This window comes from Rousettus aegyptiacus, unplaced genomic scaffold (genome assembly GCF_014176215.1).
Source record: "Rousettus aegyptiacus isolate mRouAeg1 unplaced genomic scaffold, mRouAeg1.p scaffold_m13_p_5, whole genome shotgun sequence".
Classification (NCBI taxonomy): Eukaryota; Metazoa; Chordata; class Mammalia; order Chiroptera; family Pteropodidae; genus Rousettus; species Rousettus aegyptiacus.
This window is the reverse complement of record NW_023416308.1, coordinates 68,942,759-68,955,472: the sequence shown is the minus strand read 5'-3', so window position 1 is coordinate 68,955,472 and position 12,714 is coordinate 68,942,759. Positions and strand designations below refer to the sequence as shown.

The 12,714-nt window shown below is 32.5% G+C and overlaps 1 protein-coding gene across 1 annotated transcript in view; it reads left to right on the top strand.

Moving 5' to 3' along the window:
• ANKRD42 (ankyrin repeat domain 42) overlaps positions 1-12,714 on the top strand; it is a 42,164-nt gene that overhangs the window by 5,748 nt on the left and 23,702 nt on the right. The window contains exons 3-6 of the mRNA XM_016160343.2: positions 3,935-4,042; positions 6,937-7,056; positions 7,929-8,064; positions 10,211-10,411. Coding sequence (XP_016015829.2) covers positions 3,935-4,042; positions 6,937-7,056; positions 7,929-8,064; positions 10,211-10,411 — 565 coding nt within the window. The remainder of the gene's footprint in view (positions 1-3,934; positions 4,043-6,936; positions 7,057-7,928; positions 8,065-10,210; positions 10,412-12,714) is intronic.

The window sequence follows — 12,714 nt, the reverse complement described above, 5'->3', positions numbered from 1 at the left end:
GTATTTTCTCTGCTGTTTCTTCCCACACCCCTGTTTGATCTACAGTTTGGCAGCTTTCCCATCTGTTTTATAGTCTGAGTTTTAGATATCTCCTAGTTTCACCAAAGATGGCATTTTCTGCCTATTTTTCTTTTCTTTTTTTATGATTTTACAGGTATGAAATACTGATTTTTACTTTGCTATATTCCAGTAGGATAGGACTTCTTGATATACAATTTATTTCATCTCTTTCCTGGTATCCTTTCAGCCTTTCCGACTACTCTCACTTACAGTTATTTGGTTAACCTACCCTACTTGTTCTATAAAGACAGATATTCTTTATGTTTCTGCTAGTGACTTTCTCTCTCCTACTTTACACTTTCTCTCCAGGCAGTCTTTTAGACTTCCTTGTCTTTATCATTTCTACATATTAATTCATGAATTTGCTTTCTGTCCTGAATTCTGACTTATGTATCAGGTACTTGATCAACAGGCCCTCCATATCTAACTAGCTTCTCAAATTCAATTACTCTAAAACTAAACCATTATTTTTTTCTTCCTCTTTTTTTTTTTTGTATTTTAGGCTAAGGGCCTTTGAATCATTATTGAGCCATCTTGGTTTTTTTCACCATCTAAAGTATTTAATAACAACACCAATAACAGGGAAAAAAAACCCCACAGACCTATTGTAAAACAGTACTCTCAGTTGGTGATCATTGTAATATACAAAAAAATTAATTTCCTCAGAAATCTGAAAAGCACCAAATGACTATCTTAAAAAAATGTCTGCTTGAATTGTCTCAGTTTTTTACAGAAGCAAATCACGTTATCAACACTTGCCTGGATGAAGGTGCACTTAATGATGCATATTGATTTAGTAAGAACTGATCTCTGGGTCAATTGATTTTGTTCCATTATTTGTCTTTTGAATTTATCCTCTTCATCCTCATAGCCACTGCCTTAAATCTAATTGATTTCATTCTTTTTTGTCTCATCTCCTTCTAGTTCATATTATGTATATGAAGTTACTGCTCTAAAACTAAAATCTGATATTACTTATAACTCTCCTTCAGTTTCCATAGTAACTCTATCCTCTATAGTATAAATTTCAAACTATTTAATGTGGTAGACTTATCTTTCCAAGATCATCTCTCATCGTACTTGACTTTTGCTGCAGTACTGGTGACTACTACCCCAAATTAGTCTACTGTTTCATATTATCATAGACTTTGCACATGCTATTTTATCTGCCTGGTCTCGCCTTTTTCCCATTGGTTACTTGGTTGAAATCCAGGTAGCACCCATTTGGTAAGGCCTTCTGTGTTTCCCCTCTCAATATTTTCCAACTAGCTACTTTCCCTTTAGTGATACTTCTAAATCTTATACATAAATTTTTATTGTATATACCACATCGAATTGTATTCTCTGTTAGATTTTAAGCTCTTTGAAGTTACCATTTGAGTCTTATTCATCTTTTTTTTTTCTATAGCATCTAGCATAATGTCTGGCATTTTGGAATCACATTGTAGGTTCTCAATAAATATTTGTTGTATTGCTGACTTTGTTGACTTAAGTTTAATTTGTATTTTTAGTGTCTAGCATAGTGCATAGCAGATGTTCAAGAAATGTTTGTTGAATTTTAACAAACATCATTCTAAACCGTAAGATTTTAGTGCATTTCTCCCTTTACATTTAAAGATCATCTAATTTTCTACTTGAGTACTGCGTTAGTACCCTTACATTTTGTTATTCTTTCTGAAATTTCTTATGACTTATGGCACTTATATGTTCGTATAAAATAATCACTAAATTAACTGGTGAAAACCATGTTTTATTAGATTTAATTTTTTCCTTCTATCATATGAGGTTGCTATTGAGTTCCCTGTAGTGAGTTTTTTTATTTCAGATATACAGTTCACCTCCAGAATTTCCATTTGGTTCTTTTTTTAAATTGTAATTTTTATCTCTTTATATTTTCTACCTGATGAACATTATCATTATACTTTTCTTCAGTTCTTTCAACGTAAATTCCTTAAAAAATAGTTTCTTTTAGTTTTCTAAAGTTATTTATAATAGCTGCTTTGAGGTCTTGCTAAGGGATAGTTTCTACTGATTGATCTTTTTCCTCTGTATAGGTTACACATTCTTGTTATTTTTTTGTATGTCTCATAATTTTTTAGTTTGATTAGACATTTTGAAAACTGGACATTTTAGACTATATATTGTCAATTTCTCCAACAAGGTAATGGAGCTGTCCACACAAGTAAAACTTCCGCATCATGCAGCTGGAGACACGGATAGTTGTAGTACCAGTCTCCCTCTCATTACTGAGATTCAGTAGATTTCCTTGAATTAATGCTTCTCATTTTGTTATATACCTTTGGTCAATTTCAAGAGTCTTTAAATTGTTATTCTTGACAACTTTGTCTAGTTTTATCACTGTTTCTTGGGAAAGATTTGCCAGACTCCTTACTTAGCCATTACTGAATTCCTGCTTAATTTTTAATTAATTTTTGACAAAGATGCAAATGCAGTCCAATGGAGAGCAGACATTATTTTCATTAAATGGTGCTGGCACAATTGAACATTTATATGTAAAAAAAAAAACCCTTGACTCATACCTGGCACCATATATAAAAATGCACTCAAAAGGTATTATAGGCAAATGTGAAACTTAACCTTATAAAACTTGTAGAAGAAAACATAGGAGTGAATCTTTATAAATTATATATCTGATTAAGAACTTGTAATCAGAATATATGAGATTCTTACAACTCAGTAGTAAGAAAACAAAAACCCAATTAAAAAATGGGCAAATGACTTCAATATACACTTTCTCAAAGATGATATGGATGGCAGTTGAGCATTGAAAAGTTATTCAACATCATTAGCCATTAGGGATAATATGAAGTATTGGCAAGGCTATAGAGCAATTGGAAGTCTCATACATTGCTGGTAGAAGTGTATGATACAACCACTTTGGAAAATAGTTCGGCAGTTTCTTAAGAAGTTAAACATACACTTACTTATCTTCTACCACTCTCACATATACATATTTACTTAAGTCAAATGAAAAACCTGTACAAGGTTGCTTATAGTGGTTTTATTTTCTAGTACCTGAACCATGTTAGCATGCAGTAGTCTCTCCATAAATATTTGTTGAATAAATGAATGACTATTGTGATTATTAGCAAAGTTGAGCTTTTTAAAAAATATATTATTGGTCACTAATATCTGTGACAGGCAAATGATACCTAAATGGTAAGCCTTTTCAACAAATGATATGGCTATGACTGATTTAACAGTGAATCCAATGATACAGTTAACTTTTTTAAAAAGAAAGAATCTTCTTAAAGGTAGAATCTGTTATATGTAGCACAGAGCTCTCAGTACTGTATTAAAATAAGACTGAGGGTGAGTTTTAAAAATCTTAAATGAAAATACATTGATTCCTACTCATTCACCTTTGTTATATAAACCACTTTTTGGTGGGGGAAGGGGGGATGGAGAGAGTATTATCAGAATAACAGTATTTGCTTTGATACAGGAGCTTCTGCACCCATTTAGAAATCTGTGGCAGAGGCTGCAAACCAGAATCCCTTGAGCAAGTTTGGCTCACAGATATGTTTTGTTTGACTTTTACAGTATTGGTCAAACATAAGATTTGGATTAGCATTTCATTCACAGCAACAACTGGCTGAGATTGAGTAGCATCTACACCTTTATTGACAGGGAATGTGGTTTCCAGTTTGCTACAGTTCCCACTGCTCCCTATTGTTTACCTAATAATAAGGCCAGATGTTGGTCACCATTTGTTGTGCTTATGCTTTTGTTATTTTATGATGTTCCTCAGACTGCAGTGAGTATTTCATGATGACTGACTGAATTTAAAAGGTATAAAAATGTTGAAAAATCTCCCTTGTCACTTAGTAACATGGTTATCTTCTTAATTTAGTGTCTTCATTGGCTTCTCTGGCATGGAGCTGATATTATGCAAGCAACTATAAGAGGCTGGACAGCAGCTCACATAGCTGCAATCAGGGGTCAAGATGCTTGTATGCAGGTAATAATAACTTTGTTTAATTTTTCAAAATTCAGTTGAGTTTAATTATTTTAGCATAGTTCTGTTAAGTTATTGTTTTTATTCTAATAATTTGATTTCATAGATTTACTTCTATGTTCTAAACAAGAACTTACTGGATTTTATGACATATCTTTTGGTTTCAACTATCCACTTAAACAAATGATATAAGAGACCCTTTTATCTTCAAAGTTGGTTATCTGTTTGCATTGTTTTAAGGGATGTCACAACCCAGATTATCTCCTTTATAGCTTGCCATGCCTAAAATTCTTTTATTTTATGTATTTCCTGGCCAGAATAACACATTAATATGCGGCAGGATTTAGTTTATTAGAGTAACTGAATTTAACTAATGTAACGAAATAGACCGGAATTTGGAGGAATACAAAATTGAATAAGCAAACATCCCCTACCTGTAAGAAGCCTGAGATCTGTTTGGAGTAACGGGAGCTCTGCTTAGTGAGTTAGAAAACAATACAAAGCACAGTTTATGATTGAAGTTCTAATGAAAAATACAAATGAGAAGAATTATAGGAGGCAGAAGAATCATAAATGGAGGAAATAAAATTTTATCTAAGCCTGAAAGAATGGGTTGATTTCAAAGAGGTAAGTAGTAAAGAAGCATTGTAGGTAGGAAATATGTCTGGAGCAAATAAAAATAATGATTATCATTTATTGAAAATTTTAATGTGTTAATTAAATTCTCCCCTGTATCACTTCATTTAATATAACAATTTTATGAGTTCTCCTTTTTATAGATTGGGAAACAAATTCAGGGAGTTAAGTACCTTGCTAATAAGTAAGTAACAAAGCAAGGATTTGACTTTGTCCTATTAACATCTATGCTGCAATTCTTTGTGAGGTCCCTGAATTGGAAAAATGAGATATGTTCAGGGGATATATACTATTATGTAAATTTAACTGTGTGTAGATGGTTTGTTGTATGGACTGTTATGAATTAAGTTTGGATAAGCTAGATTTGTAAAATGTCTTAGAAGTAGAATAAAGATTTTAGATCCGTGTATATAGAAAAAGAGGTTTTATATACATACTACATATATATAGGTGTATACACACACACACACACACAGATACACACACATACATACATATGCACGTTAACAAGAGAATGAGATAATGAAAGCAGTATCTCAGGATATTATTCTAGTGAAATGTATTCAGGATTACCTAGAATGAAGAGAGAGTTTGGAGATAAGAAGACCAGTTAGAGACTTTTGGTGTAATCTCTAACCACAGAGGGTGTAATTAGGTGGTTGCAGTGGGAAAGAAAGAAAATGATTAAAGGCGTCTTTCGAAGCAATCATTAACAAATTATAGTGAGAATTTAAAATTTTGAGTTAGAATGACAGACAATTATGAAACTATAGCTAGGGGAATTTGAAAGGCTGGGGAAACTTTAGAAGAAAGATTTTGAGTTCATTTGGGCACATTTGAGTTTAAGGTGCCTTTAGGTCATTCAGGTGCAGAAGAGGGCTGGAGACAATGATTTTAGTAATAATAAAGTATAGAGAAGTGTATAGAGTATTGAGGATTGAATGCTGAAGAATGTTACTAGTAGAGGTGGAAGGAAGCAGAGAACTGAGTAAAGAACTTGGAAGAGGAAGTCAGATAGGAGAGCCAAGATCCATTAGAGTTGTGCAAGTGAAGTAAGAAATTTAAGAATTAGACAGTATCAGTTACAGGATAAAGCCAAGAATAAAGCTTAAAGAAATGCCATTGAATTTGAGAACTCATTATAGGGTAAAACTGGCTGTATTTCTATGCAGTGGTGGGGATGGCACCCAGTTTGCATGTGGATTTGAAATTGAGGTATTTGAGAAGTAAGCAATGAAAGGAAGGAGAAAATGCAATAGTAACTTTAGGGGACAACAGGATCAAATGAAGTTTTACTTGATGCTTTTTTAACCTCTAAGCATTAGTTAAGCCATGCCCTCTACCTTGATTGTCCCCGCCTCTCTTCCTCAAAGTGATCTCTTCCTTCTCAGAGCTGTTGTACTTTTTGTGTACTGTACTGTATAGTTGTTGCTTTTAAAGGACAGCTTAGTATTGTTGATTTTCTTTTTTCTCTACAATGTCCTAATTCTCTAAGTTGATATGTCTTCATATTCTTTCTAGTGGCTTTTAAAACACAGTAAGCGCTCAGTATGTAGTTTGTGATGATTATTAACTAGTTTGTTAATGTGAGTCAAACAACATCATGGAGACTATTCTTCCTAAAATTCTTGGTAGGAATTGTTATTGAGTAAACTTTTGCTAAGATAGTGATAAATGTAGGTTGGTTAAAAAAGAAGAAAACCTGAGGGAGAAAAATGAAAAAAATTAACTAAATTAAAGCAATTACTCTATATATTATATAGAGGGGTGTGCTGTGAATATGATATATCCCATATACAGAAACTAGGTCAATTGTAAATTCAGATGCAGTTATAAGTTTGATTTGGAACTTAGAACTTAGTTACTTTGATCATGAAATCCTTTTACTGTATTTAAAACCCGGTTAATAAAAGATTCTGCTTTTGAAATAGTATGAATTGACATTTCAGTTTTATTAGTTTAGCATTAAAGTATTTAATTTAGTGGTTATTAATTAGTGCTCATGAAAAGTGTGTCTATAAATTGTATATTCATGCTCAAATCAGATGTGAAATCACATCTCCTAGGCAATGTTAAAAAGGATCTTAAACATTTTTTTAGAATTAGTTAAAAACTTCTCATGTGGCCTGTGGCACATATGTAAGAACATATATAATAATTTAGGTAGGTTAATAAATTACTTACTGTAAATAATCTGTATATGCATTTATAACTTAACATCTATATTTATGTAAATTTATTCTTATTTTTCTATTTTTTAGGCTCTTATACTCAATGGAGCAAATCTGGCAGCTCAAGATGATCGTGGTTGCACCCCTTTACACCTTGCTGCAACACATGGACATTCTTTCACTTTACAAATAATGCTCCGAAGTGGAGTGGTGAGGGATTCCTGTTAATATGTGAGAATGTATAATCATATGGACGGGATAGCATTCAATAGTCTAGTTATCTCTAACTGACTTTTTAATATCCCTTTTATGACTTTGGGGAAGTAATTCGATCTCTCTCTTTAGCTTTTCCACCTTTAAACATGGAGATGATAATATAGATAAATCTTGCAAAAAAAAAAGTTTAGTAATAAAACTATTTCAGAGATTTTAGGTTCTTCATGTCAGCTCAGAATTTAAGTAGGAAGATTCTGAAGATTCCAAACACATGTTAACCAGTGATTGTAAACCTTTCTGAATTTCTGTAACTCTTATTTTGTATAATAGTTTAGAAAGTGATTTATATCTCCAGAAATTTTTTTAATTATATTTATTTTGGTAATTACCCAGTGGTTATAAAAAATAACTTCTTATAAGAAAAGAACTACCTATGTTGAAGACATTATGGTAAGAGTTGGTGTTTCTATAGTTAGAAAGAAAGTGAAAAATCTTACTAAGTGTTTTTTCATTAACTCTTTGTTTATGCTCCCAACACATGATTTGAGCATTTGACTCCATCCCTTTCGTTTTAGTGGTTAGGAATCTCAGACCACTAAAATGACTAGTTAAGTTCCTTTTTAAAAACTATTTTTATGTGACTAGTTGTGTTCTATTTAAAAAGACTATTTTATAAAATTTCATTAGTATGCTATTAGCTTGTATGTTCAAATCAGTGGTTGCAGTAAATTTTCCTATTATATTTAGTGTTTGTCTTATAGTTTTAAGTAAAGACTCCAATTCTCATTTGCTGAATTAAACTGCTAGACTTAGTCTTTCCCCTACAAAATGAAAAGAAACTGAGTTCTTGTGAATGTTACTTCTAGGATCCCAGTGTGACTGACAAGAGAGAATGGAAACCTGTACATTATGCAGCTTTTCATGGACGGCTTGGCTGTTTGCAACTTCTAGTTAAATGGGGATGTGGCATAGAAGATGTGGACTACAATGGAAACCTTCCAGGTATTCACAAAAGCAAATATTTTGGTTTTTCATTAATATAAACTTTTAAAATGTTGACCATGTTTAAGAAATACAAACTATCATCATTCTAATAGTCCCTTACAAAACTTAAGTGATAAATATGTTGACATGAACATTTTTTATATTATAACTATATTATATACCTGTCATGTGATTGATTTTTTTCCCCCTGTAACTATATCAGCAAAAGAGAATTGGAAAAATTAAACTTGGATTTACTTTACCAGCCAGCCATTTCCTGCATCTGTTGTCTAGTGTTATTATTTTTTAACTTCATATAGCTCTGCCTCACAGACTACTTAAAAAATAATAGTATAAATAGGGAACACTGGTGTATTTGAGTTAATTTGCTAACTGCAATCAGTTGGCCAATTGAGATTTATAAACACACTGTGGCAATTCAGAAGAGGGATAGATCACAGTAAGATTGGAGGGAGGGTTACTAAAGATGCTACTTGAATTATGTCTTATAGGAATCTTCAGCAGCAAACAAATGGGAAGCATATCTGGGAATGACTATTTTGCTCTCATTCTTTTTCTGAAATAAATTTTTTAGTTTATTTTTGTATATGGTTTAAGAAAGTGGTCCAGTTTCATTTTTTTGCATGTATATGTTCAGTTTTCCCAGCACCATTAATTGAAAAGATTGCCCTTTACACGTTGTATTTTCTTGGTCCTTCATTGCAGATAACTGCCCATATAAGTGTGAGTTGATTTCTGGACTCTATTCTGTTCCATTGATCTATGTATCTGTTTTTGTCCTAGAGTTGTTAAGAGCCTGATGCAATCATTTAGACTACTATTTGATTGGACCGGAGTAGAGGCAGCAAGGACAGTGAGAAGTAATTGAGGTCTATGTATCTTTTAAAGGTAGAGCCAATTAGAGTTGCTGATTGATTAGATGTGGGGAGTAACAGAGGAGTCAAGGATGGCTCCGGGGCTTTTGGCCCAAACTACTTGGAAAGGAGAGAATTTCCATTAACTGAGGTTTGGGAAACTATGTAAGGAAAATGTATACAAGAAGGATAAGAAGTTCAGTTTCTGACATATTAAGTTAGAATTGCCTATGATACATGTAAGTGTATATGATGAGTTAGTGGTAGAAGACTTTGAAGTTTCAGGGGGGAGTTTTTTAGTGGAAGGTTCAACTGAGAAAGTTTAGAGGAGAGTATGCCAGCAACTTATCTTTTGAACATTGTGACTTTTTGTTTCTCCTGAGTTACACTGGTTACTTAGATACTGCCCTACCTCTCCACAGGCAAGATTTGTATATTGATTCGGCTGTTTCTCAAATATTTACTTCTCAAGAGATATAAAGGTTTTATTGTTCTCTGTAATCATTGCCTAGACTTGTAATTCCCCAGAACCACTTCTAATTTTTGCAGATTTTGGATTGTGGCTCTTCCTTAATCAGATTCAATATATTTTCTTTAAGGAATTCCTTAATATTTTTCATCTGTTCATGATGTTCTTGTTTGTTTTTCTAGCACTTTATGGCTTTAAAAGGTATCTTTTCTATTATTTTCGAAGATTTACAGTAGAAATGGTGAGGTAGTGTGTGTGCTTAGTCTACAGTTTTGATCCAGCCCTCTTGTTTATAATAAAAATGTGAATATAAATGTCTAACCACTATGCTACACATATGAAAAAAAGTTTATGGAAAAGTGACAAAATACATAGTGATAAAAATAACACCATTCATACTTGCATAGTGTCTGTTTTGGTTTATTTCTTCTACTTTTTTCCAAAATATTAAAATAAATTTATTATCTGTCTATCTTACATATCAAGCATTTTCTCATGTAATGATAAGCTTTATAATTGGGATTTCACATTCCCAGAACATTTTCTGGGGCCTACTCTTTGGTGACCCTCCTCTGGCCTCTCTACACTCCCATAAGTGTAACTATTCAACCATTTCGTCTGTTGCTTCAGCATGACTAGAAGGCTGAGTAATGACATGTAGACTGGAAAAAAGGTCTGTTATCCTCGCTCAGGGTATGTCCCTGTTATATAGGGCAGGGATAGTCATCTCCCTATGAGAATTAGAGTCAATGTGTTATTATTTTCCCTGTTTATTGTAAATTCAAAAATTCTTTTTTTTCCCCCCCCTTTTCACCTATAGTTCACTTAGCAGCCATGGAAGGCCACCTTCACTGTTTTAAATTTCTACTCAGTAGAATGACCAGTGCAACACAAGCTTTAAAAGCTTTCAATGATAATGGAGAAAACGTACTGGATCTGGCCCAGAGGTTCTTTAAGCAGAACATTTTACAGTTTATCCAGGGGGCTGAGTATGAAAGAAGTGATCCAAAAGATCAGGAAAGTAAGTAATAAACCTGAAATGTTTTAGCATTAATATGTAGAATAAGTGGAAAAGGAAAAAAGGAAATTGTAAGTTAAATGCTGTATTAAAATATGTTACATATCATTGTCCATATATTATTTTAGATTATTCTTTATTATGAAATATTTTAGGCAGACTATATGTAGAAATTAATGTAATATAATGAACAATTTTTATACCACTGTATTTAAGAATAAAATATTAGTAGTTCATTCCTTTTTATTGTTGAATAACATTTCACTGTATGGATGTACTATATTTTGTTTATTCTTTCACCTGATGATCATTTGGATTGTTTCCAATTTGGGGCTATTATTAAAACTGTTCTGAACATTTACATAGACATATGTTTGCATTTATCTTGGTAAATACATAGGACTGGGTTGTATGGTAGTTGTATGTTTAACTTTAAGAAGTTGTCATACTGTTTTCCAAAGTAGTCGTATTACTTTACATCCGCATCAGATATGAGAATTCTATTTGCTCCATGAAATTACCAATACTCGATATGGTCAGTCTATTTTAGCCATTCTAATGATGTGCAGTGTTATATTATTGTGGTTTTAATTCACATTTTCCCGATAAGTAATGATATTGAGCATTTTTCAAATGGACATTTGTGCATCTTCTTTTATAAAGTATTCAATTCTTTATCCTATTTTTTGATTGGGTCGTTTGTCAACTAATTATTGAATTTTGACAATTCTTTATGTTTTATCAGATATATGTATTGCAGATATTGTCTCCCATTCTGAAGCTTGCTTATTTTCTTAATAGTGTCTTTCAAAGAGCAAAAGTTTCAAGTTTTGATAAAATACAGTTTATCAATATTTTTGTAGGTCATGTTTTTTTGTTTCCTGTCTATGAAAATTTGGGTCAACAAGATATTTTCATGTTTTCTAGAAGTTTTACATTTTTAGCTTTTTAATTCATATCTTTGTTCTACATCAAATTAAGTTGTATGCATTGAGTAAAATAAAGTGTTGACTTAATTTTTAAAAAATAAATAACCACTTGTTCTAACATCACATTTTGGGAAAACCTTCCCTTACCTATTGAAATACCTTGGCAGCTTTGTCAAAAACTCAGGTCATCTGTATATGTATTTCTGACCTCTGCATTCTGTCTTATATGTCTGTTTATTTGCCAGTACTACACTGTTTTGATTACTTTAGCTTTATATTGGGGCTTAGAACTAAGTCGTGGAAGTCTCCAGCTTTGTTCTTTTTAAAATACTCTTTGGCCGTTCTAGGTTGTTTCCTTTCTACATGTAAAAATGAGAATAACTGCATCTCATAGTTATGAAGAGGGTTAAATGAGGCAGTTCTCAAAAACGCCTATCATTTACTAAGGGCTCAATATATATAGTTGTTACCATTAAAAACATTTTATCAGTTATATTCCATTGTATATGTGTACCATATCTTTTTTATCCAATCATCTATCGAAGGGCACTTCAGTTGTTTCCATGTCTTAATCACTGTGAATAATGCTGCAGTGAACATTGGGGTGCATATATGTTTACAGATAAACGTTTTCAGATTTCAGGGGTAGATATTAAGAAGAAGGATTGCTGGGTCCCACTGCCATTTGCAATAACATGGATAGATCTTGAGATTATCATGCTAAGCAAAATAAATCAGACAGAAAAAGTTGAGAACCATATGATTTCATCTACGTGGGATATAACATTGAAAGCAAGAGACACACAAGACAAACAAAATCTCATAGACACAGACAACAGTTTAATGGTTACCAGAGAGAAAGTGGGGAGGGGAGAGGTAGATAAGGGTAAAGAGATCAAACACATGGTGACGGAAGGGAATTTAACTTTGGATAGTGAACATATAGCACAGTATACATGTGACATATTATTGAATTGTGCACTTGAAACCTATATAATTTTCTTAACCAATGTCACCTCAATAAATTTAATAAAAACAAAGACAGAAACAAAAACATTTTATCAGGTATTTACTATGTGCTAGGCACTAGATCAGATACATTCACACATGTATATATACACACTTTATCTGCTTCCAGTGTATTTTGCTTCCTTACAGAGAGAGTGATCTGTGCAAATGTAGGACTTGAGACCAAGTATGTCTTTATGCAAAAGGTTAAAAATGACCGTCTCCCTGTGTTTTGTGGTAGTTTGAGGGTAAAAGGAAATATGACTCAGAATAGTTCTGCTATAATACCATTCCTGGCATGTTTGAGGTCTGGAGGGGTGGAAGGACTACCCAATTAATAATAGTATTATTTTTTGGTTCTCTTTTTAT